The sequence below is a fragment of the Astyanax mexicanus genome, chromosome 10, assembly GCF_023375975.1.
Source record: "Astyanax mexicanus isolate ESR-SI-001 chromosome 10, AstMex3_surface, whole genome shotgun sequence".
NCBI lineage: Eukaryota > Metazoa > Chordata > Actinopteri > Characiformes > Acestrorhamphidae > Astyanax > Astyanax mexicanus.
Window position 1 is genome coordinate 25,650,983 of NC_064417.1, and position 27,733 is coordinate 25,678,715.

At 36.9% G+C, this 27,733-nt stretch overlaps 1 protein-coding gene across 2 annotated transcripts; it reads right to left on the bottom strand.

Moving 5' to 3' along the window:
* Positions 1-2,224: 2,224 nt before the first annotated feature.
* On the bottom strand, positions 2,225-27,626 carry qdpra (quinoid dihydropteridine reductase a). 2 transcript variants are annotated; one of them, XM_022683988.2, is made up of 7 exons: positions 27,488-27,623; positions 27,200-27,292; positions 24,739-24,835; positions 24,346-24,486; positions 14,211-14,319; positions 12,308-12,391; positions 2,225-4,041 (listed from the first exon to the last, which is right to left on the bottom strand). In XM_022683988.2, exons 1-7 carry the CDS (start codon positions 27,578-27,580, stop codon positions 3,939-3,941), a joined length of 720 nt encoding a protein of 239 aa, XP_022539709.2. In that variant the 5' UTR covers positions 27,581-27,623; the 3' UTR covers positions 2,225-3,938. The 2 variants fall into 2 exon arrangements, with proteins under 2 accessions (XP_022539709.2, XP_049340147.1); XM_049484190.1 differs by lacking the exon at positions 2,225-4,041 and adding an exon at positions 5,350-5,653 and having other exon boundaries at positions 27,488-27,626.
* Between the last annotated feature and the right edge of the window lie 107 nt (positions 27,627-27,733).

Here is a 27,733-nt window from a genome sequence, read left to right on the forward strand (position 1 = left end):
ATGACAAATACACCTTCTTTAGCCACTTTTGCCGCTGCATTTGCATCGCTATCCACCATTTTTTTCTATAATTGTATTTCAAACTTTTCCCCATTTTCGCTCTGCCAATTACCCAACCCAATGATTAGGACTCCTCCTATTACTAGTAATGCCCCAACACCAGGAGGGTGAAGACTAACAGAGTTATCAGTCATTAACAGAACTCAGACTAGTTGTTGACAGTAGCATATAACCAGACTGAAACATGTTCAGCAGTATCCCTGCACACCCGCTGTAACATCACTGTCTTTAACACTAGAACAAATCTAGTACTAACAGAAAATGAGTATTTATTATGTTAAGGTAATGCTCAAATTTGTATGTCTTTCATACACATTATATATAAATGTATGCATGTTATATATTAATAGGGGGTTTTGTCTTTTAACACTGCTTTAAGGATTGCTGTTGACTGCATTCAGCAAAAAGTGGCAAATTGGACAGATTTAGGTTCTGATGTTAGATGATTAATTCTGGATTAAATCTAACTAATTCCAAATGCACTGGATTGAGCTCTACCATAACTAGAGGGCTCTATACGTCTCAAGTCGACACTTGACTTTGGGCATGAAGACTTTAAGCTCATGTGGGGCAAGAGCATCCCATTCAGGTGGCAGTGCTTTATTATGAAGATGCGTGATGCTAGATTAGAAGTATTATTCTTGGGTTTTGCATGCTGCAACCACCTTCTTTAAATCCCATCAAGGAAAGTGAGGTGACAGTGATGATCACTGCAGAATCTTCCAGGACTTCTTCTGAAACCAAGCCTTGGTCGACTTGCTTTGGAATGCGTGTGATTATCGTTTTGTTGGAAGGTCCAATCATGTTGAAGCTTTAGATTTTACAAAGAAGGCATAAAGTTATCCTAGGATTCCTGATACTTGACTATCTATATGCCTCTTATATCTACAGTGTATACATCTTGCCTCAATTGTCCCCAGGAAATATTTCCTTATTGAATGACCTTACATATGCAAATACTTGTAAATGACTCTTGACATCAGTATTAAATGTAATCAACTACTTATATCAATACAGTGTCATTTATATCTTAAAAATTTGAACTTTTTACAAATAATGTAATAATTGGTTCATAAATTCATGTAAAGCATAGTTTTACAAAAATGTTATAATACCACATGTCAAAAAGTTACTTTATACAAATACTTTCAGTAAAAAATGGTCGCTGGAGCTTTGTCAATGTTGTGTTGGATAATTTCCTACAAATAGATTTAATGAACAGCAAGTTGGATTTAAATGTAAGGCAATTATTCTGTTTTCTTGCCAACAGTTTTTTATAGTCCTGTTCTTTTGAATATATTATTATTATTATTATTATTATTAATACTAATTTCTGAATATCTGTGACTATGAACCGAGAACAGAGATGAACAGAGATTAAAAATACTGCAGTGCAGCCAGTGTTCTAACTTGTGTGTAATACCCCATATCGAGTACTAGGGGTGTGCCATATCATATCGTACACGATAATATCGCCAACATTTTTGAATATTGTGAACGATATTATACCCTGAAATATCGTGCCATATTACCCACCCCTAATTATCACATCAGGGTACTACTTTTTTGCTGTTTTAAGCAAAATAAAAATTCATACATTTCTCATTTCCCATTATATATCTACTAGAGACAGATTATATCTGTCCAGTATCATTTATTTTTCTTTAATCCTGGATATATGGAGACATTTGGAGTGCATTATTGTTATTATTATTAGCATCATGACATTCTGAATCATTGACTTCTGTCACAAATCTGCTAAAATTCTTGTATTTTTTTTATATCTCAGCTAGAGGTGTGCCATTTCATATAGAATACAATAATGAAATGTAAGTTTTGATTTGTTGCAGTAGTGTATTTTTTACTTTTTTGTCATATCACCAAGAGTATCGTTATCGCGTTAATACCATGAAATATCATGATATTATTTTAGGGCCATATCGCCGACCCCTATTGAGTACAGACACGCTACTCCACAGAAACAGTACTCTTAAAGATGAACGAGCAAACAGTTAAACAGCTCCTGCTTTTGCTATTTGCTTTCTATTCTACTCTTTATATCTCTCCTATATGTGAAGGCATTTATCTAGCTTTGACAAGTATTCAGAATTAGATGCACGGACAATACGGAAGTAAGCAGTGGATGGCAGTAAATGTTTACTGGTTTAGAGTGGTTCATTCAAGTTTAATGGCACAGGAACATTCAGCCAGGTGGTACAGGACAGATTCTGATGGATGTCACAGTAAAATGTTTCATTTATGATTCTCTCGCACTGAAACACATTCACACACACACACACACACACACAGACTAAGGCCACTCCTTTGGAAAGATGTCTTGAAACATATTGAATAACAACAACATCTGTAAACACTGTTGTAAAGACAGATGTAAAGCTACACTTTTGATTTTGGAATGATGGTGTCAAGAGTGGTGGACGTGATTTTGTGAGCCTAGATTTAAAAAGAGCTTAAGAACCGCAAGTACCTATTGAAAACTGATCTATCCATGCTATTCATGCTAGTCCTGTTCTGTTCTGAAGAAAGTGTTTTCCAGTTACATTTTTAGTTGGAAATAAATGGGTCAACAACTCAAAACGTCTAATGGAACACCATCCAATCAGAATGTTTTTTTACCTATATAATCATGGCTAAGGCATGTACTCCACAAGACCTCAGGTTTTGGAGATGTTCTGATCCAGTCGTCTAGCCATCATAAAATCTGGCCCTTGTCAAAGTGTCTCTGATTGTGTATACTCTAAAACATCAGCTTAATGTTATACATGATTGGTGTACAGGGTTTCTCAAAAGTAAGAAAACACCCATAAAAAACAGAAGCAGTTTGGCAGAGTTTATAAACAAGCTGTGGCTGATAAGGAAAACCTGTTAAGACCATGTTAAGACCAACACCATCATGGCAGCCATCTTGGATTCAACTTCATGTCTTTATTAATGGGAAGGTAGGTGTGTGATATATCAAACAGGTAGAGAATTTTATCAGAAAAACAACTGTATGCTTCATGATAATGTGACCTCATTTGTTCTCATGTTAAAACAGTGTTTTATTTTAACAAGCCATATGAAGAAAAGTGTTTTTGAGGCAGAACTGAAGATGTTGAGATCATCCTCGTTTCTACTGCAACACCTGACAAAGAATGATTCCAGATTCCAGACAGATGAAAGGAATTTGCAGGAGAGGGCAAACAAAAGGTTTTTAGTGATTAGACAAATTTCTTTCTTAACAGTGAGTTTAACAAACTAAATCCACTGTTTGAACAAATAAAGTTATGTTGATATGAAGCACATCACTGGTTTTTCTGGTAAAATTCTCTACCAGATTGATGGGTCACACACCTATTTTCCCATTGGATGAACTGAATTCAAATCCAAGGTGGGGGTGTTCCGGATGGCTGCCATGTCTGCGATGTGGTGTAACATGTTTCCCCCTCCTCCCACAGCTTGTGTATAAAATTGTATAAATATTTGTTTTTTTGTCTTTAATGTGATACTGTTGTTTTCCTGTACATCACCACCTGTAAAAAAAAAGAAGCTTGTTATAAAAGAACACAGTTGGGGTGGAGCACAGATAGATCAGTTACAATCGTCATTACAGATCAGCAGCAACAGGCTTTTTCAGTCTTGGTTTAAGAAGTGTCTAGATGATTTGAGAGTGAGACACACAGATGAACAGGCCTGCCAATAAGGGGCGCTGTTTTCTAACACTATACATAAGGCTGAATGGATGAGATCTCTGGTTCTTCTTTCTTCATGAAGGTTCTGATCTTTTGTTTCAGCAGCAGAATAAAACGAGAAAATGTTTGCCTCATCCAGAACCCTCTTTTCTTCTTCTCTTTCTTCTTCTATCGCTCCGGTGCTTTTTAGTGAACCGGTGTGGCCTCCGTTACTCCTCCTGCCGTCACCAGCTGGATCAGACTGCCTGAAGCTGGCCGCCCTGAACCAGTGGCCCAGCTGTAGAAGGCTCTGGAACACAGACAGAGAGAGAGAGAGAGAGAGAGAGTGAGACAGAGAGAGAGAGAGAGAGAGAGAGTGAGTGAGAGAGTGAGGCAGAGAGAGAGAGAGAGAGAGTGAGTGAGTGAGAGAGTGAGACAGAGAGAGAGAGAGAGAGAGCAGGACAATAAGAGTGGGGGTGGTGGAGACGGATATATGAAGAGAGGGTGAGAGAGTGAAAAAATGGAAGTGAGAGAGTAAGAGGCTGGAAAAAAGACTGAGTGCTACAGTATATGAAGGGAGAGAGAGATGGACAGAAGGAAAACACAAAAGAAAACAAAAGAAAACAGAGAAAAAACTGAATGAAAAGAAAAAGAGAAAGAGTACACAAAAAATAAGAATAAAGAAAGGTACACAGGAAATTTGGCAGTGTTAAATCAACACTGTTAGTGTTAAATTAACACTGAGAGTGTAAAGTTTAACACTAATAAGTGTTGATTTAACACTAACAGTGTTGATTTAACACTGCCAAATTTCCTGTGTACATTAAAAAAAAAAAGAAAAGCAGAAAATGGGGAAAAAACAAAAGAGAAAGGGCCAGAGAGAAAAAACGACAGAGAGAAAGAACTGCGTTTGTGTGTTTGTGTGTGAGACAGAGAAAGAAAGAGAGAGAGAGATAGAGAATATTGACAGAAAGAAGGGGAGGAGAGAGAGAGAGAGAGAGAGAGAGAGCACTGATTGGAGAGAGAAGGTGTGGGAGAGTTAGATAAGGAGATAGGAAGTGAGAGAATGATGAAAAAAAAAACGAAAATTGAAATACAGAAAATTATCAAGTTATGGAAAGAGAAAAATTTATAGAAAATAGAGGAAGAATGAATGAGGGTGAGAAAGGGAGGGAGGTTGTAGACAGAAAGAGAGAAGGAGAATATTGATGAGGAGATCAGACAGTGAGAGAGAAAAGGAGGGAAAGAATAAGTAAAGAATGAGCGAGAAGAGAGTTAAGAAGGAGGAGAAAAAAGCATGACACAAAAGTAAGAAAAGAAAAAAAGAGCCAGAAAGAGAGGGGGAAACTGAGGAAGACATAAAGGAGGAAAAGAAGGAGGAAAATCAGCTGTAAACAGAAGGAGAAAGAGAGAAGTGGAACAGTGATGGAGAGAGAGGTAGATAGAAAGAGCGAGAGAAAAACAGAGAGAATAATAAAAAGACAGAAAAAGCAGGTGATCAAAGGGAGAAGAGAGAGAGAAAGTAGAGGTAAAGGAGGGGAGAAAATGTATAAAAAGAGAAGAGGAGAACTGAGGATGACAAAGGAATGAGAAGAAAAGCAGCTGTAAACAGAAGCAGAGTAAAAGAAGTAGATCAGTGATGGAGTGAGAGAGAATGGGAGTGGGAAAATAAGATAAGAGAGAGGGGAGTGCAAAGAGAAAGAGGGAAATAAAGGAGAGGGATGGAGAGAGAGAGGTAGATAGAAAGAGTGAGAGAAAAACAGAGAATAATAAAAAGACAAAGAGCAGGGGAGGAAAGGGAGAAGAGACAGAGAAAGTAGAGGTAAAGGAGGGGAGGGTTGTAGAAAGAAGGAAAGGAGAAAATGTATAAAAAGAGAAGAGGAGAACTGTGGATGACATAAAGGAAAGAGGAGGAAAAGCAGCTGTAAACAGAAGCAGAGAAAAAGAAGTAGAACAGTGATGGAGAGAGAGAGAGAATGGGAGTGGGAAAGTAAGATAAGAGAGAGGGGAGAGCAAAGAGAAAGAGGGAAATAAAGGAGAAGGATGGAGAGAGGTAGATAGAAGGAAAGAGAAAAAAAGAGAGAATATTAATAAGAGAGAGACAGCAGGGGAAGGAAATTAGATGAGGTAAGAGAGAAAAGAAAGATAAAAATACAGGTAAAAAGAAGAAGAAAATGTATGGAAAGCGTTGGAGATGTAGAAAGAGAGAGAGAGAGAGAGAGAGAGAAAGAGAGGGGGTGTAGATAGTAGTACTGTATGAAGCATTAAGCTGTGGAAGATTCTAGAAAGCTGACAGTAGAAAAACGGCAGCTCTGCTGTAAACCTACAGCAGCAGTAGACTGAGGGTCTGAGTGTGTGTATTAATTACCCTCCAGCACCCGCTCTATTTAACCCACCACACACACACACACACACAGTCCCTCAGTGTTCCCCCTGCTAATCCCCGCGGGCACGTTTCGGCCTGTCCTCCTCTGGGATTACAAAGTTGCATCAAATCCCCATCTAATCTGTGCTGACTGGCATACGAGTTTCAGTCCCTGCAGTCTGGAGCGCCCCACCAGCCTGCCTGCAGGCTTCCTGTACACACTGTAAGAACATGCCAGTTCTGAGACTAATCTTAATCCATCCATATGGACAAAAGTGTTGGGACATCAACAAAAGCATTAAAAAAAACACTAGTACGATCAAGATATTGAATGATCACACCGCAACTCCCCAATCCCATCTCAAAGTATTAGACAGAGAAAATAAAGTAAAACAGAATTAACCCCTTAACAGGCCAGAATTTTTGTCAATTGTCTGCCTGACATTACACCAAATCTTGCGGATTTCGAGATTGAGAGAGAGAGAAAGAGAGAGGGAGAGAGAGAGTAGTAAGCAAGAAGACACAAATATTAGGAATTGAGAAAAAAAAGAATGGCAAGGCAATTTTAAAAAAAGAAGAAGAAAAAGAAGAAGAAAGGGTTTGAAGCAAAAAAGGACGAAAAGAAAGAAGAAAAGAACTGTGTCACTGGGCCCTATTTCACCAATCTATAGCGCACCTAGATGGATTTAGGGAGTGTTGACCTGTCTTTGGTATTGTGATGGGGCAAAAAATATGCCATGCACAGCTCGATATGTGCAAAAGGCATGTACTAATTCTCTTAATTAATCTTTGGGCGTAATGTGAAAAAAAAAAAATCAGTGTGTCACTTGCCATTCCCTTTAAGAGGGAGGTGTGCTCTGACTTTGGCGCATTCATATCTTAAAAGTGCAGCACTTTTGTGCTTTTCAGCAGAGGATACTGACCTCACACTGTGAAGGTATGCCAGCAGCTCAATTAAAGGAGACAGCAATGCTATTTTTTTCTTTGTTCGTTTATATATTGTTCAGTTAAAAATTAGGTTTGTGCTCTGCAGCGCATCCGTGTGTGTGTTTAACGAATTCTGGCGAATGACTGTTGTCTAGGTTAATTTCAGTCAGTGGCCCACCTCTGTTTTCACTGCCAAGATAGCAACACGCCAGAAATTTACCTGAACGCACCTCACTTCCAGACCACCATGCCCATCAGTGTACATTTATTCCTAAACTTCGATGCTATTTTAACGTTGCGGGCACAAGGTGTGAAAATAGACTGTTGACAGGGTGCAAGATAGCAAAGAGCATTGCAACATGCCTAGCGCAGGGTGTATGATAGGGCCCATTGTTTCATTCAGGAATGACTTCATACTAGATTTTGGATTTATATGCATTCAACATAATACAAAAGCACTAACACTATTCAGTATATTATTTAACGACATGACCTCAACTCCTAAACCCCATCCCAAAGTACTGGATGGAGCAACATAATTACTGAAAGCACATTTAGCTCATCCTTGGTATTAGACTTGTGCCAATAGGTTCATGTTTATCTGCTCAGGAGAGTCCTATTCTATTGGCAAAACTTCACTAATAGGTCAAGAAAAGTCTGTTAATTCAGCAACCATTTTTGCAATGGTACCAATTTCAAATGACCATTATTAAACAAATATAATGAAAACCTTACCCATTGTGTGCAGCTTTAGGATCAATACTTTACTTAAAACCAAATGTTTACCTTTCCCAGAGACAATTTACGGTTACGGGGGCGAGTAACACAAAAGTAACGCAATAGTTACTTTTACTGGTAACTAGTTACTTTTATAGTGGAGTAACTCCGTCAGTAACTCAGGTACTTTTTTTAAGAATTAACTAGTAACTATAACTAATTACTTTTTTAAAGTAATGTGCCCAGCACTACTGGTAGTGTTCATAACACTCAACATGACATCTGTTTATGACTAAAGCCCCACCATTCAACAAAAATATTTGCCATGTTTTCTGCAACAGAGAGTCCTGTTCTATTGGTAATAGTTCTACACATGGGCTAGACAAGCTTTGTGTGTCATTAGAAGGGTTGTCCACAAACATCTGGACATATAATGCACTATATATCCAGCATTCAGCAACAGTGCACTGCACTGTACTGCATTGTTAACAGGACTGTATATAACAGTGCTGGTGCAAATGAACTGAAATCAGCTGTGAACTACTGTATATAATCCTCTTATCCCAAATCTTGCATTCAGCATTATTCTTATCACCTGATAACTGAAAGTGCCTCACACTGCTGATTTCTCCTGCATGTCAGCTCTTTAGTTTCAGTGGGAATGTGGAAAGCTGAGCAGTTGATGCGCTCTGAGCTGAGGTGACAGTAATGCTCGGCATGAAATAATGATGCATTAAACCAGGGGGTTCTCAAAACGGTCCTCAGGGACCCCCTGACGGTTCTGATTTTTTGCTGTATCCTCGTGTAGTCCTTGTCCACACCAGTTGAGGGTCCCTGAGGACAGCTCTGACTGCATTAAACCCAATCTAATTTGTTTATTTTAAATATTTACAACATATTATATCATGCTGTTTGATTTTAAGGTGTTTGTTTTTGAAATGTAGTGTAGATTCAGTTTTTTATGGCTTAAAAAGACAAATGCCACCCTATTAAAATGATTTGTCTTAGTCCTAGTTATATGGTCCCCATAAAGCTCCCTAAAATGATTTCTTGATTGGACAGTTCTCAGAAAACATTGTTAACTAATGTAGAACTGTTTTAAAGGTTGTTTAAACATTAATGTTAATCTCTATCCTCACACATCTCATTTATAACATTAATCCTTTGCAGAAACATCCAGAGAAAAGATAGCTGAACCATATTTTTCAGACTATAAGGCACACTTAAAATTATTTAATTTTCCCAAAACTCATTAGTGTGCCTTATAATCCAGTTTGCCTTAATTGTGAATTTTACCAGTCAGGTTATAAGGAGCAGTAACACCACAATGTAGTACAGCATTATACAGGAGTTTCAGGGAAGTTTGTCCATCGCTGAGACAGAGTGCAGCAGTATTAGCATTAGCTGCTAACCACAGTGTTAGCTCTTTCTCTGTTCAGTGTATATATTGGACCGTAGTCTGTGTTAAAATGAGCTACATGGGAAGAACCGCTATCTGATAGTGCCCTGGGTTACCAGAACACTCTGGGGTCTGTAGAGGTGTGCCATATCGTATTGTATATTTTTTGTATTTTGCAAAAAAAATGAACACATAAACGTATATCAGACCGTAGCCTGTGTGTTTACTGTACAATAAACTGCTAGCTAATATTACCCTGGCTTACAGGAACACTTACAGTTTCTCAGTGTAGCTCTGTTGGGTATCCGCTAATGCTAATGCTCCAGCTTTAATGGAAATCTGGAAATCTAAGCTTACTGTGAATAAATGGAAGCACTTTATTCATCCAAATAAACAGTTTTCAGGAGAGAAATCTGTGTAGATTTACATCCATTGACTTGTCTGATGTGTTTTTTTTTACATTACAGTTTTGTTTACTTAGCTTAGCTTTTCCTGTCTTGCCCCCCAGTGGCAAATTAGAAAAGTTGAATTTAGAAGGGTAACAGGGCGACACTCCTGTTCCTACTACTAGTTACTAGTGTCGCATGAAATGTGCCTTATAATCCTGTGCACCTTATGTAAGAAAAAATACCAGAAAATCTATGTTTATTGATAGTGCGCCTTACAGTCTTTTTTAAAACATTAATGTTCAGTCATATCGCAAAATAGATCGTTATTGCAAAAATACTCTGAAATATTTTGATATTATTTTAGGGACATGTTGCTTTGCCCCTAGTTACGCGTCAGGAAATCATATTTTCAGTACAACATAAGAACATAGAGCTGCATTTCATTATATGAGGCAATATTTCAAGTACGTACAAGCATATGGTAAAAGCCTGCATTTAGCCAACACAAGCATGTATATACACAGCTGTAGCTCTGTTGGGTATCCGCTAATGCTAATGCTCCAGCTTTAATGGAAATCTGGAAATCTAAGCTTACTGTGAATAAATGGAAGCACTTTATTCATCCAAATAAACAGTTTTCAGGAGAGAAATCTGTGTAGATTTACATCCATTGACTTGTCTGATGTGTTTTTTTTTACATTACAGTTTTGTTTACTTAGCTTAGCTTTTCCTGTCTTGCCCCCCAGTGGCAAATTAGAAAAGTTGAATTTAGAAGGGTAACAGGGCGACACTCCTGTTCCTACTACTAGTTACTAGTGTCGCATGAAATGTGCCTTATAATCCTGTGCACCTTATGTAAGAAAAAATACCAGAAAATCTATGTTTATTGATAGTGCGCCTTACAGTCTTTTTTAAAACATTAATGTTCAGTCATATCGCAAAATAGATCGTTATTGCAAAAATACTCTGAAATATTTTGATATTATTTTAGGGACATGTTGCTTTGCCCCTAGTTACGCGTCAGGAAATCATATTTTCAGTACAACATAAGAACATAGAGCTGCATTTCATTATATGAGGCAATATTTCAAGTACGTACAAGCATATGGTAAAAGCCTGCATTTAGCCAACACAAGCATGTATATACACAGATGAAATACTGCCAACCAAAGCATTTATGACTGGCAGCTCCACCTAATGCCAGTTACAGTTTATACACACTCCAGACATTGTGTTCTTCTCCAAGAACATTTGCTTTTGAGCCCTTTAATCTAAATCCTGCTGAATTCAGGCTGAATGTGCTGAAAATGATCCCATCTGATTCGATCTGACCCTCAGCTCTGAAACACCACAATCACACTCAATCTGATCTGATAAGATCTGCTGCTGTCATTTGCAGATTAACCCCGACAGCTGGTTTCTCTACTGCTGCCCATAATCACTGAACGTGCTGCTTCTCAGGAAGATCATCAGTGCCACCCAGTGGTCAACATCTGGCATTTTTCCTGTGTTTTTACCTTGTTCAAACAGTTTTTCCTTAAATGTTAGATATTATAGTGAAATAAATAATGACTAAATAATGACTCAAGTCCTGAGATATCTTACTATGTCCTATATTTTTGCAGCTTAATTGCTAAAACATGTTGGAATTTTAGTGTAATATTTTGGCAATAAATTTATTCCATTGTAAAGCCTGTTAATTTACCTTTCAAATTGAGCCATATTTGTAGGGAACTCAACATTCTGTGATTAACTGCATTTAATCGCAATTGTTCTCCTTAAGATAGAAGTGTAAATAAAAGACTGAATGTTAGAAATGTCAAATGCAATTATATTTATATTAGTGCTGTCATTTAAAAAATAGTATATAAGGGAAATAAAGCCAATGTGGGGCACTGGAATAAAGAATGCATAATAAATTGTATAGAGGAAACTTTTTTTTACATTTTTGTAAACATCTCAGCTTGGCTGTAAGGATTTCTGAATTTGAATTTTATTTGCTTTATTTGTTTTTTTTACACCTGTATTTGGTTTCTCTGGTCCAGATCAATTGATGAGTTTGTTCATTTGTAGCGTTTCTCCCTTAGTTTGGTCTGGTTTCACACAGGCGTAAACTTAAAGGCACCAAAATATGCACCAATAAATCACACGAGCATGATGTCTTCTCTGATTGGTCAGAGCTGTCTGGTGTGGTTGCAAGACAGTAAATATAGTTTGAAGATTCTGTGTTCCAGTGCATTTATCTGTGCAGTGTGAAGCTGCTTTAACACAGAATGCTGAACATTTGCTGCTGCACAATGTATTAAACAAACTGTTACGGCTGCGAACAGTGAACCCTGCACATACCACGGTCTTAGAGTGTAAACAGCATGGAGCAGCAGAGATAGCATGTATTCATAGCAGTATATTATGTGACTAATATATCAGATTAAACTGTGCCTTTTCTACAGTTTAGCTTATTTTTTAAAAAGTATATTTAATATAGCTAGGTCAGATCAAGACCAAATCACATTCTCACCAATAGCAAACCTTTCCAGAAAAAAATCTGCGTGTTGGGGTCAAACTTGGCGGCATCATTACGTAATTAATTGCGTAAAAAAAAATAACATGTTACTAATTCCAAACTAATCACGTCCATTAATGTTTTAACATTGACAGCCCTAGTTTAAACATGTTAAACAAAGGTTTTCCCAATTGTAAATACCTACTGCCAGATAAGCAGCTTTAAATATTCTACTTATTCTCTCCAGTGTTTATTAGAGGGTCTATTTGTACTCACTGGGCAATGTACTCCAGAGGGGTCCAGGAGCTGAAGTCTGCGTCTGGCATGAATTTCCTGTTCATCGGCGTATCCAAGGTAACCCTGGAAGGTGACGTCATAACAGGGTTATCTGGGAAAGGCTGTGGAAGAGCGGATCAGCCTGAGGCAGAACCGTCAGACCAGCCTGCCCTTTCAGAGCTACATCCACTACATACAGCTGATACACAGAGACCGGAGTAAAGCATGTGTCATGTACCCTGACAGGAACACACACACACACACACACACACACACACACACTGACATGCATCTTACCAAGAAATAGAATAAATCAGAATCACTGCCGTAAAGACATCAGCACTGCTCAAATTAAATGATACTGTTACGTTTTTAAATGGACTAAAAATGGTAAAAGCATAAAAACACCTTAATGATCTTTATCCATTTTAGCAGATAAATATGTAAGCATATAAACACTTCAATTACAGAGTTTTACCTGCTTGAAGCAAGTCTGTGATAATTTAGACATATAATTAGCAAAATGCATTTCTCAATGCATTTCTAGTCAAAAGTTTGGACACATCCTAAATTCATTTTTTTTCTTTTTTTTCTTTTTTTTTTTTACTAAAACTCACCAAAACTATGATGAAAATCATATGGAATTATTTACTAAACCAAAAAATAAAAAAACAGAATAACGTTTATATTTTAAATATATCAAATGATCAAAGTAGCACCTCTTGCTTAGATGACAGTTATGCACATCTTGGTTGGATTTTCTCAGTCAGCTTTATAAGGTAGAGTTACCTGGAATGGCCTTCAGTTAACAGCTGTGCTGAACTTGTCCATATTTGTCCACATGGGTAGAGTTGGTATAAAGTGAATAGCCCTACTTGAGTAATGTTCTAATACATGTTAAGGCAAAAACTACTCAACTAAGTAAAGAAAAAATACTTTAAAAAGTGAAGCTCAGTCAATCCAAAAAAAAAAAAAGAAGAAATTTAAAAAAAGTATCTGTGTCTTTGCAGTGCAGTCGCAAAGACCATCAAAAAATGTATGATTTGATATAGGTATGATGAAACTGGCTCTCATCAGGACCACCCCAGAAAAGTAAGAGCAAGAATTACTTCTGTTGCACAGGATAAGTTCATCAGATTTACCAACCTCAAACCCCAAAAGTCAACAGCACCTCATTTATAAGAGCCACCTAAATGCTTCACCTTGGAGTATTTTTAATAGTTTAACACTTTAACTACTACATGATTCCTTATGAGTTCCTTCACAGTCTGAATGACTTCAGTATTCATTTACGATGTAGGAAAAAAATAAATAAAAGAAAAACACTGAATGAGAAGATGTGTCCAAACATTTGACTGGTACTGTACATTAGCTTTATAGCTCAGTGGTTGCTTCATTTGCTGTTTAGTGACAATTTTGCACAGTTTTGTCCATTTTTCTTTTTTGACTAACTATCATTTTAAGCATACTGATACTGAATTCATATGTGGTATATAGCATTTAGTTACTGTACTATAAATAAAGTCCATGGCAGGGCATCTATTTTTCCTTTAAAACTACAGTATATGAAATGGAGCTATGTATAACAAATCCCAATTCCCTGTACAGAACTATGTAGATTTCAGCTACAATAAAACAAGCTATATACATATAAATATGATATAAGTATACTATATAAATATACACTACTATATAAAATATGCAGCATGCATACAGCAGAGAGCACTCTAACACCCTGTTACACTGCTCAGAGCTCTGCCCCTGTCCCTGCCTCTGCTTCTGTCTCTGTGGGAAAGTGCAGAGTCATGCGGTGTATGGTGAACAGATGTGTTGCAGATCTGTAACAGCTGCAGTGCTGACTCATCATGAAGCTGAAATAAAGGGATGACAAAAAAATCCTTACGGTAGAATGGCTACAGCCACGGATCCAGCCGGGAGACCACTGTTCTCTCCAGACAGACTCTGACACAGCTGATGCACTGCAGCTTTAGCCATGCCATAACCCACCATACCTACAGAGAAAGAGAAAATAGAAATAGAAAATTAGCCCCTTATTTACCTTCCTATTTATTTATATGAAAATAGTTTAACTATATATACACACACACTATATGGACAAATGTATTGAGACAGTATTGGTTCTTCTTTCATGTTCAGGGATGGCTTTCTACTACAATATGGACACCAACTCATCCCAAAGGCACTAAATAGAACTTCTTCATTCCAGAGAACACTGCTCCACTGCTAGAGCCCCCTATACACCTCTGCTCTTTTCGCTTTAAATAGTCCTATTCTATTGGAAATACCTATCTATGGAAGTAGATAAACTATATATGTGCATTTGCAAAGCTATGTCAACAATGAGTGCAACTTATAGCAGCTGAATACATTTAGTAGCAGAGGTTTCAAAACTTTTGACACATACTGAAACAAAAGTATGCGTTTCCTTATCCAAATCATTGAACTCTCAGGTTCCAATCACTTCCATCGCCACAGTTGTATAATAAAACCAAGCACCTACTGTAGACATGCAGACTGCTTCTACAAACCTTAGTGAAAGAATGGGTCTCCAGTGTCGTACTATGATATGATGCAGCACCTTTGCAACAAGTCCAGTCGTGAAACTTCCTTACTACTAAATATTCCACAGCCAACTGTCAGTGATATTAAAACAAAATGGAAATGGCTGGAAACAACAGCAACTTGCACCCCTAAAAATTTTAATGATTTTCCTCTTTGGATCAGCAATTTTAGTTAAATATATCATATAGCAGATAAATACAGTAATATTTGAGAAGTTTATAGGATTTACAGAAAGTGTGCAATAATTCTTTAAACTAAATTAAGCAGGTGCATAAATTTGGTCACCCCTGTCATTTTATTTTTAGTTTAGTTTAAATACATTTAGCACTAATTACTGGAACACAAAATTAGTTTAGCAAGCTCACTGACCCTTGACCTACATACACAGGTGAATCCAATTATAAGAAAGGGTTAAAGTGGTCAATTGCAAGTTTTCTTCTATTTGCATCTCAGTGGCAACATGAGAACCTCAAAACACAACTCTCAAAAGCAGGTCAAGAAAAAAGAAGTCAAAACCAAAGAAGGCAGGAGTGAAAGCACCCTTGGGGTACCCTGCATGTTTCTTCCCACCCTGAAGGGATTTAAAGATTTAAAAGAGATTACATTTTTAACACAGTCTTATTATTAAACTATTATGAAACAATGCCTCAAGCATCAGGATATCTCTCTATAACTACTAAATGTAACCTCTTTTTAAAAGGCATTCAAATCCTCAGATATCAATTTATTTTCCAGGTCAATTCTGGTTCAGGTTGTTCTCTAATGAAGCATTTCATATCAAACCATTTCATATCACAAAAGATGTCTCACAGCCAACTGCTGGTGGTTTAATGGTTACAGCCAAAAGCCTGAGGATTTCTGCAGAGGACGGTATAATAAGAAAGTAACAGTAAAGGGGATGTGACCACATACACACACATACAGCATATACTGCACACTCATATGCACACACACACACACACAGACTTGATTATTCCCACATATGCTCTGCTCTGGAGTTGCAGACCCTTGCTGCCATAAACAGTGATAAGAGATTAAGCCTGACCTTTGATGAGCATTCATACAGAAATGAATAGGTTAAAATTCAAACACACACCAATGCAAACACAAAAAGTACAACAAAGAGTTCTTTAGGCAGTGCCATAGAACAACCAATAGTGGTTCCATAAAGAACCATATTTGTGGAGAATGTTGAGCATTAAATTGACAATTTTGAACAATAATAATAAAAATAAAAAAATTAAATAACACATTGTGTGTAGAACTTTAATGCATCACATTTGTTACATCAGCATTTTATGTTAAGTTAGTGTTAAAATTTTATTCAAGAAAACTGCAAATTTATATGCATTTGTATTTTTCTGCTGCATGCAGTTCAAGGATAATCCAACAGGGGGCAGAAAACATGTACCATATTTTAAAAGGCGCACTATCAAAGAATGTCTATTTTCTGGTCTATTTTCCTACATAAGGACCGGATTATAAAGTGCATTTTATGCGACAATAGTTAAAAAACAAAGGTGTCACCATGTTGTTAATCTACACAGATTTCAATCCTGAAGACTGTATTTGGGTAAGTAAAGCGCTTCCATTTATTTACAGTAAGCTTTGATTTCCAACATTTTCAACAGAACAGTTAGCAGCAGCGCTAGCAAGTAGAGGTCTGCGCGGGACTGTTTTTTTAAACCCGCTCCCGCCCGCTCCCGCGTCTTTTTGTCCCGCTCCTGCCCGCTCCCGCAAAAAAATCACTTCTTTTAATCCCGCTCCCGCCCGCCACATACACATTCCCGCCGCTCCCGTCCCGCAGTCCTAATATGAATTGAATTAATTACATTTAGTGCTTCAAATTTACATATGTATTTATTAAAACAGCAATTCAGTTCGCAGTCCAAACACATGCCATCAGGTGCATCAAGAATCCTAGAAGTGGATTAGAAGTGGATCTATATTATATAAAATAATAAATGTAAAAATATAAAAAATTAAATTCAATTAGTTTAATTAATATTTGTATTATTATTATTAATAATAATAATAATAATAATAATAATAATAACAATAATAATAATAACAATGTTTTTGTTATTGTTATTATTATTATTGTTATTATTATTATTATTATTATTATTATTATTATTATTTTGCACCAGTATAGTAAATGTCGTCCTTTAAATTACACACCCCCCTCCCCCCCCCCCCCCCCTCCTCTGCACACGCCTGCTGGAGATGCTGAAAATGTGTGTGTGTGTGTCCATCCTCCGAGAGATTTTTCTTGTGTTTTTTTGTTGCTTGCATGGGAATCATAGCGTGATTATTATAATTTTCTTAACTATTTATCAATTTGCGGGAGCGGGACCACATGTTAATGTGGTCCCGCTCCCGCATGGCCTGTATTGATTAAATTACCGCTCCCGCCAATAACAATTCAGTTTTGTCCCGCGCCGCAACATATTCTGACGGGTCCCGCGGGTCCCGCGGGACTCCCGCGGGAGTGCAGACCTCTACTAGCAAGGTTAGCAGTGCTAAGCGCTAGTAAATGCTGCCCGACAGAGCTACACTGAGGAACCCTGAGTGTTCCAGTAAGCCAGGGTGCTCTCAGCTAGCAGCTCGCGCTATGTAGCTTGTTTTGAAATGGTAACCACACAAACTACAGGCCAATATAATTAAACTATAATGCTTATACTACTCCAGCCTCTGTGCTGCAGAAACTTCACTAAAACTCCTGTATAACACTGTACTTCAGTGGAGTGGCTTTGCAACCTCACTGAAAAAATTCATTCACACTAGATACAAAAAATACAGTATATGATTTTATTTAAATCTTTATAAAATCTTTATAATGTGTTATACTTAGTCTGCATATTATTATTTTATTTTATTGCATATTTAATAATTCTGTATTTAAGATAATCCTGTATTTTTCTATCACAATAATGTTGCAGAGGTAATATATATATATATATATATATATATATATATATATATATATATATATAATATACACTTGGCTTTATAGGGTGAACTATAATAGTGTATCTCCAAAATGTCAACTTATTTAGAGTTAAAATTTAATGAAAGAACTTTGGAGCCTTTCTATTTGTCTAGCCATCATAAAATTTTGATACAATGTAAAGAAAACTTTCAGATTAACAAAATGTCAGACAGTACCAGTCAAATTTCATTCTCTAAATTGTAGATTAATAATAAGGTCATCAAAACAATGTTTAACACTTTCTCTTTGCGAAATAATTTTGCATGTGTTCCTGACTAGCTTTAATATCTTTAATATTAAATTTACAATGTATAAAATCTTAAAAAGACGGAAAACACTGGTACTGTATATGTATTTTTGTCTGACAGCAAGAACAAACATGTTTTAGCTCTCCCTCAATACATGTTTTGAGCCGTTACCATCTGGATTCAATTACCAGCATCAAGCATTTTATGAGGAGAAAAAACTCTAAATTAAAAACAAAAAACAAGAGTTCCTTCTAGCACCACACTAAAATACATCCAGCCAACAGCACTTACAGAGAAACAGCCAATCAGAGGAAGGGGTGGTACTGCTTCTCACTGCTTCCTTCAGCTTAAAGCAATGATCCTGGGTCTACTTTGAAGATGTTCAGAAGCCTCACTTTGACCTTAGGTTTTAAACTTGGGGTATAAATGGGTCAAAGTTCACTCACATGCTCTGCAACTCGAGCTGTGGCTTAAATGATCAAAAAGGGAGTTTTAACCCAAAGAGAACTTGGATAGCAGTTTAATCCAATAAAAAAAGCAAGATTTTAACTCGCAATACAGAAGTTTGAACTTAATATACTTTATTTAAGTTGCCTGTTACCATTTGTACCATATTATATCATATCAAATTATTTGTGCGATGTCCCATGAAAGCTAAGGAAGATAAGGAACACTGCACTGACCTGTGGGATATGTAAGGGGGGGTGCTCCTTGTTTTTATCTGGAGTTTTTTTTATCTGTTTACATGGACAACTTTAACCAGAGGCTGCCATACACGATCATAACCACCTACTGCACTACTTACTTACTTACTTAATTCACACTGCCTTGCCATGAACACATTGACCGCTGTTCACCCTCACTCACAACTTAAACATGTGTATGCCTTTCCAAGCTGTCCCCCGAAATAATACTTTACTTTTGGCATGACAGAATAAATATATGACTTAAATTAATTAATAAGGGGTTTTGATTACTATAAAATGAATAAACAACACTACCATTAAGTGTCTCTGTCTGATATTTTATATGTACTGTTTGATTAACTATTTGGAGAGTCACATGTTTTTTTCCACTGGATTAACATTTTATGATTAATGGATCAACAGAAACGACCCAAAATGCCTTGACTATGAAATCTCATTATAATAAACACACAGTAAAAAAACGTTTTTCCTTTTTATGTATAAAGTTGATGGAGATTTACATAATGGCTTTTTTATGACTGTTTTATGACAGCAACATATGACTGCTGGTGCATCACAACATCATCAGGCTGCCTCTATTACTGATACCAGTAAAAAAATATTAACAGCAAAAATATCTTTCAACATTCATCAACTTTTCTAGAATGATGGATGGTGGTTTTACACTGGGACAATTACAAATGTATATTTCACATTTATCTTATATACAGTACCAGTCAAAAGTCTAAACACACCTTCTCATTGAGTGCTTTTATTTTTTCCTACATTATAAATGAATACAAAAATGAATCCAGAAAAAAAATGGACAAATAAAGAATCATGTAGTAATTTAAAAGTGTTAAACAAACCAAAATACTATGTTAAGAATTTACATGGGCTCTAATCTGGGGTGCTGTTAACTTGCTCTGGTAACTCTGATGAACTTATCCTGTGCAACAGAGATAACTCTTGGCCTTTATTTACTGGGGCAGTCCTAAGGAGAGCCAGTTTCTTCATAACATCTTTGATGGACTTTGCAACAACTGCACTTGAGGATACTTTCAAAGTTCTTTCATAGTTCTTGCTCTAATATGGATTAGAACATTTCTCAAATAGAGCTATTCACAGTATACCAACTCTACCTCTTCACAACTTTACAACTGATGCTCTCAAGCACATTAAGAAGCAAGAAATTCAAGTAATTAACTCTTGAAAGACTACTAAAATATAAAAGATATTCTGATTTAACACTTTTTGGTTCTAAAAATAATTACATATGTTTTAATGACTTTAGTATTAATCTACAATGTAGATGTATTTTAAAATAATGAGAAAAACGGTGAGATGTGTCTAAACTTTTGACTGGTACTGAATATGTAACCGATTACAATATTCAGGGTTTATATATGTTTTAACCAATACATTTTCATGATTTTTCTCATGACTTTTCCATCACTTCAAGGCAAATTTTCATGACCATACGGTTTTTAAAACATCAGTGCAGACATGCACAATAAAACAAAAAAAACAAATAAAAATATGATTAAAATAGATTATAGTAGGTCTAAAACGAATCTGATAAAAATGATTTGGAAAAAAATGACACACAATCTTTTATAATAAAATGTGTGTCAAAACACCCAATGAGCTTAAATATGTGGGTATTCTATATACTGCTGTCCCACGACCTTTGGCACCACACAGAGCATCACATTTAATCAATCAACAGCTAACTAAATTAAATTTAGCTAACTGAATTAAATAAAGCTAAGTAAACAAAACTGTGATAAAAAAAGATTTTCTTTAAAAGTCAAACGTTCACAGATTTACTTCACACAGATTTTGCTCTTGAAAACGGTTTATTCGGGTGAGTAAAACACTTCCCTTTATTTATAGTAAGCTTAGATTTCCACATTTTTTGCAGCTTTAAGGCTGGAGCATTAGCATTAGCGGCTAACCACTCCAGCAGTGCTAGCCAGGGTTAGGAGCAGGCTACAGGCTGATAATACTAACCTCTGAATAGGGAAAAAGCGAGTGCAGTTAGTGGATAATGCTCATGCTATTCCGGCAGTGCTTTCAGGGGTTAAATTAAAGTATTTTAAAATACGGTAATATTAAACCACAGCTGGCAACAAGTTGCATGCTATAACCATCAGCCTCCGCCACCTGTCTCCCTGCCTGTTTGCAGTTCAGTGCTCATCCTCGCAGCTGTGAGACTTGACAGGCCTGTCAGAAGCGTTTCCCGGATCCCCTCAACCCCCCATTCCACACATCTTTGAAGCGGATCAAATCAAACACTTTGAAATGATGGAGATTCCCGTCATGTTTTATCAAAGCTACAGCTCCTGGCTGCAGGGTATTCCTTGTATCAGTCACTGTCGGTGTGTGTGTGTGTGTTCAGACGGCGAGCAGAGAGCCGGTGAAGCACCAACAGCTCCAGACCAGAGTCCACATGTGCGGCAGCAAAGCGCTGAGTCATGCCAACTCCCAGCGGAGCAGCCAATCAGGGGGGATGTTTCAGTGTGCTGATGTGGGGTTTTTGGGGAGGCTCCTGGCTCCAGGCTGACGGCTGTATTGTTCTTAGAGCATCACATGGTGACTGCTGTAATTGGGGTCTTCAGGAGATTAGAAAGCCGCATGGCTGAGATTTAAGGGCACAACAAGGTCAAATAATGACCCAGGTCATTAAAAGTAGGTACCAAATACCATAGAACTCTCTGACATAAAAGTACAGAGTTCTCCACAGAACCTTAAAGCACGCCTGCTGCAACAGGACAGGCCAATCAAGCAATTGCCTGGGGCCCCCAGACAATGACTGGTTATGAATTAAATGCAATGACAAACTGTGTGAGAGACTGTTTAAATTCTGTGTTGGTCAATGCAGGAAAGTACAACAGATCATTATCAGAATCCCCGTCAAAGAGCCCTTTCCAAAACTTCCCATAAAAACTTTTATTTGGGTGAGTAAAACACTTCAATGTATTTACAGTAAGCTTAGATTTCCAAAATTTTATAAGGATAAGTTTACAAAGAAGTTTCTTCATCACTAAGGCTGGGTGCAGCAGCATTAGCATTGGCCGATAACCGCAGCACAAGCTGGTTCTAAATGCTGCCTGATGCTAGTGCTAGAATGAGGAACCCTGAGTGTTCTGGTAAACCAGGGTGCTTTCAGCTAGTGATTTGTCCGACGTAGCTTGTTTTAACAAGAAGAAAAAAAACATCTTACAATCCAATATACTGACCTCTGAATGGTGAAAGAGCTAGTGCTGCTGTTAGCGGCTAATGCTAATGCTGCTGCACCCAGCCTTAGTGCTGGGGAAACTTCTTTAAAAACTCACCCTTAAAATAACACTGTATGTCAGCAGAGTGGCTTTACTGCTCCTTAATACTTGACTGCAGAATTCATATATAAGGCACAACAGAATAAAAGGCGCACTGATCATTTTGGGGAAAATAGATTTTGTGTGTGCCTTTTTTTAGGCATGGTGCCAATTAATTATGTTTACCTGCTCCTGAGGGTACTATTCTTTTGGCAGTACATACAATGCGATATACATATAGATCAAGTATATATAATTGTTTGTATTTGTTTAATATAAATATATATTTTTTGTGTTTTAAGGATGTGCAAACAATTTTAAATGTATTATTTTTTTACGAATTTATTAATAAATAGAAATAAAGATTGTTTGCTCTTAAATAATTTGCTAAAACACCTTGCATAATGGACTACAACATTAATTATCACAGTGTTTAATTATCTGGACAGATGTAGATGCACTAATCAGCTATCAGAATCTGGTGTGTCAGATATCATTATCCATAAGCAGCTGCTTTACCTGCAAAGCTGCAGTCACTTTAATCATGAAGCACAGGTACATTTATATCAGTTACTGTCACATTTACTCAGTTTAATTCACTTTAGGAAAATGTCAACACTATAGCTGCTCTGGCAGTATACATTTCATATCCCCCATAAACAAGATTTGGGGTCCGGTTTGAGCTCAGAGCTGAACTTAAACCCCATAAATATCGAAATCCGCAGGGGTTTATTTTGCTGACCTGTTTCTAAGGGTAAAGAAGAGTAATAGTGTTGACAATAAAATGAGATCAGGCTGCCTGTGATAAAGAGCTCTATGGGCTGTTCTACTGAAATGAGTTCAGTCTTTCTCGGTTTAAAGTGTCCTCTTGCGTCAGTTTATTTGACTTGCATTGATAACATGGCCGCAAGCCAACATTTCTCAGATGTCAAAGTCTGAATTCATTTGTAACTCTTTAAATTGATCTCTACATATTTTATTTTTAATAAGATACACACAGTTAATCCAGCCATATATACACATACACATATACATGCACACAGTAGCACAAATTACATTTTACTGGGCACTGAATATTTTAAAATGAATATACTGTACAATATATATTATATATATTTTGTAAAGCATTTATGTACATAATTTACTTTTTTCACATTTTCATTGTGTTTTATTTTCTCTGTGTAGATTTAATTTCCAATTTTATTTTACTTTAGTTTTTACTTCTGATCTGAACTACTGTATTTCTCACACTATAAGAAGCGCTTAAAATCCTTTGTGGATTAACCAAGATCTGTGTAGATTAACATCCAACGCTCGTTTGACTTAAAAAAAAATGTTTTTTTGTAAGAATTACACTTTTGTTCACTTAACTTAGCTTAGCTTTACAGGTCTCGCCACCCAACACCTAAATTACATGGAAAACATGATGACACCCCTGTTCTTAGTGTCGTATAATGCAACTTATAACTAATAATGTGCCTTATGTATGAAAATAGACCAGAAAATAGACATTTTTTGATAGTGTGTCTTATAATCCAGTGCACCTTATAGTGCGAAAAATACAGTATATATAGTACCAGTCAAAAGTTTGGACACACCTATTATTATTTTATTATTTTCTGCATTGTTGATTCCTTTTAAAGATACCATATTAAAAACATTTTTGGGACATGTGCTGTATGTGTGGGTTTAATTTTGTTGTGAAAACTTACAAAGTCTGGTTTGAGCTCAGAGGAGCTCCGGCACAGACACGAGAGCACCGCTATTCCTCCTATTACACCTCAATGCAGCGTTGCAGTGAGTTTTAAGCTGTAATTTTACTTCTTTAAAAAGATCAAAAATCAAGAAAATCCTACCTAGTGCTGATTTAAATGAGCTGCTGGTGTAACTAAATGAGCTCTGCTGAGACTTACAAAGTGCCACACTGTTAAGATACGAACGTGTCAAAGTCAGTGAGCACCTGATTCTTAAAGGGAATGACGAGTTACACACTGATTGGTTTATTTCATGCTATACCCAAAGCACACCCAAGATTAACTAGTATATGCCTTTTGCGCATTTCTAGCTGCGCAAGGCTTATTTTTTGTTCCCTCACAATACCAAAGACATACCGACACGCCCTAAATCCAGCTGTGAAATGTGCAATTGAACAGTGTGATAGTTCACTAAAATAGAGCCTTTTAAGTGTAACAGTGTAGAGTGTGAGTACCTGGAGTTCCAGACAGTGAAGCATTGGCTCCAGCCAGGGTGAGCAGACCACCAGCCTTCAGGTGCTTAGAGGCCAGATGACTGGAGATGGTGGAGGTCCAGACACTCTGCTTCCACATCAGATCACTGTTCTTATACAGGTCTGGAGCGGGACAAAGAAAGAAAATAAGGTGAGATGTCATCCAACCAATTACCTGAGCTGGTTAACACACAATTCATTGTAATTATTAAAAGAGAAACTTTATCATAGTCTTTATCAGAATAGTGTGCCCTTCTGCCCTTTTTTGTAATCCTAGAACTATTATGATGCCAATATTTGGAATAGGTTAAAAAAGAACTTCTCGACTAAAAACTGTATAAACTGTTAAACCAAACACTCCCGGCCAATACAGACCTTTCGAGCTGCAGTTTCCTCCAGCCCATCCCCCTGCCAAACACAAAATAGCATCAACCTTCTGCTCCCCCAGCAACCGAGCCACGTCCGACGTCACCTACGGAAAACAACACACGTCCGATAAGACCTTCCATACATACCAGCAATTTATTCTAATTAGTTTTAAACAACAGTGCAGCTCCACTGAAGACAAATGCTGTCATCTCAATTCATCATGATGAGCACTACAGTGGAGCAGGCCGATGACTGAAGCACAACAAATTTGTCTTCATGGATTTTATGATGCTTATTATGAATGGTGTGGGTGATGTTGACGGCAGATACAATCAGAGACATAATGGAAACAGACTGTGTGTGTGTGTGTGTGTGAAGGGGGTGAATCATCTGATGTCAATACAAGACAGGAAATTGGAGTTCTTCTCCACCCATATTCTGGCAAACCACGCCCACTGTGCTCCAACTGGCTAGCAGTAAACCGCCTCCTGCTAGGATTGGTTAGAGGTGGATGGAGCAGTTCCAAACCACAGTCCAGTCTAAAGATGTTACTTCAGTGAGCCAAAAAAAAACAAACAAACACAAAAAACACTTTACCAATACTATCACTGTTTCAAAACTTAAAAAAAAAAAAAATGAACGAAATGAATATTGTAAACTGTATTAGAGGTGGGCAATATGGCCCTAAAATAATATCACAATATTTCAGGGTATTTTTGCGATAACAGTATTCTTGGTGAGAAAAAAAAACACTTCTTAAACAAAATAAATATTAAAAAATGTATGTAGTAAAACAGTTTTATACATCATGAGAAAAAAATAAGTATGTAAAGTAATGTAACAACAAAAATCTACCACCAAACTAAAGTACAGCATATTTGCTGCATGCATAGGAACTGCAAACAAACAATTAAAAGTAATTACCATATAGTAAATGGCAAAATGTTCAAATGGCAAAAAGTGTCAAATGTACGTGATATTATTGCATGCCCCTAACCTGTATTATTATCATTATTAATCATTGTTGATTTAGTGCAAACATTATTTACAAATGACAGATAACAAGCATTTAAGCATAAATGTTGTTTAACATTGTGCAAAATTAAGACCATAATAAGTACATTACCCTTAAATTTTAAAAGAACAAAGGTGATAAAAAACAAAAAAATTATCTCACAAATACTGTATATCGTCACTGTCCAATGAAAAACGTGTATCTCCAAAACAGCAACGTTACTGGAGACCTTAATCACTTTTAATGGAAGTCAATGTAAAAAAAAGAGTTTATTTCAGTACATTTAGGAGAATTTCTATTGGTCCATTCATCAAGAAAAGTTGAGACAGTGTAAAGGACAGTCTGTGTGTTCATATTATGTAGTAAACAAAAAAAATCAACAAAAATGAAAATACTTGTTTTTCATTGGACAGTGGTGATATGTATATAGATAAGCATATGTTCATTAGGTTAGTAAATCAACAGTTCCTGCTTTAACATTAATTCCTTAAAACAAACTAAATATGTACCACCAAAAAAAAATTAAACTATGAACAATTATAAATAAAATAGGGCCTTGTACTGTCTTGTACTGTTACTAAATTCAAATCTCATCCCAAAAGTGAAACCTCATGCCTGGCATTAGTCATGGTTTCAACAAGTTCATGTTTGTCTACTCAAGAGAGTGCAATTGTATTGGCAGTACTTCTTAAAAGGAATGTTAGTGTCTATACAGTGTATCTGTTCTCATAGTAATAGTAAAAGGATTATATGCAGCATTAAAGGGCGTACTGCATATTAGGGACATGTTTGTATATGAATAACACACAGCTATGTGTATATTCTTACTGTATAAGAATTGTTTGTATGTATCATGAAATAAAGCCTTAAAAACAAGGCAACCAATTTTTTTTTCAGAAATAGGAAGAAAATCACTTTTGGTGTTCACTTGAATAAGTGAAAAGACTGAATCATGGCTTTTACATTAAAAAGCAAGATAAAAGTATGTTTGTGCTATTAAAAAAATCATGGTGTCAAAAGTAGCAAAAAGCATAGAAAATATGTGAAAAAACTTTTTGTTATTCTGTTTTAAGCTTTTGGCCAAATGTTTCATTGTGTTTGGTTTTGGGTGAGGCTTAAATTTTCTTTATAGTGCATCTCTAACCAAACATGATCTAAAGGGAATAATTGCTTAAAACCAGAGATGTATAAGAACAAAGTAAAACTACCTCATTTCTCTACAACACTAAAATGCTGTATCTGTATTCTAATAAATAAATTAAAGAAATAATTTAAACACATATTATTAATTGTACTTTTGTACATCATTTAAATCTGACCAAAATACTTCCTGCTGCAATTGGTCGACCGCTTGTCAGTGCACCACTTCTAGCCAATCACAGCGCAGGATTACGGGCGGGAAGGCGGGACAAGTCTGAATACGGGTGTAAAATGAAGTAAAGCAGCACCCACCTGTTCCGCCTGTTCAGTGAAAGACTCGCAGATTTTAACCAGAACATTCGCGTTCGCTTCTTCATTCGCCACGATATCAATACTGGCCACCCACTGTAACCATAGAAACACACACACACACTGTAAACACACTGTAAACACACAGTAAACACAGCTCAGAGTGTATTAATAACTTAATATTTCGTCTATTCAACAAGTGTCAGTCATTCAGCTCAGAGAGAGGCTGGAGCATCAGGAACGGAGCATGCGCAGAAGACACCGAGGCTCAGTCCGAGCCCTGTCACTCACCCAGCCTTTAGCCTTAAAGTAGTGAAGACACGCCGAGCCCAGCGCGCCTCTGCCTCCGTACACCAACACACGACCTGCCGGGGTAGCGGCCATGATTCTGCCTGCCTGTGGAGCAGCGGGTGAAATGAGGAGAGAGAGGGAGGGAGGGAGGGAGGGAGGGGTAGAGAGAGAGAGGGAGAGAGAGGGAGGGATCAGGGGAGGAGAAAGGTAAGTAGGGATGTGTGGGGAGGGGAGAGAGAACGATAG

Bases quoted from the DNA above. Each gene is read 5' to 3' on its own strand.
- qdpra (XM_049484190.1), bottom strand. From the start codon at position 27,580: ATGGCCGCTACCCCGGCAGGTCGTGTGTTGGTGTACGGAGGCAGAGGC. The intron at 27,293-27,487 runs GTGAGTGACAGG...CTATGGTTACAG, and splicing joins ACTTTAAGGCTAAAGGCTGG to TGGGTGGCCAGTATTGATAT. The intron at 24,487-24,738 runs GTCTGTATTGGC...GTCCCGCTCCAG, and splicing joins AGGAAACTGCAGCTCGAAAG to ACCTGTATAAGAACAGTGAT.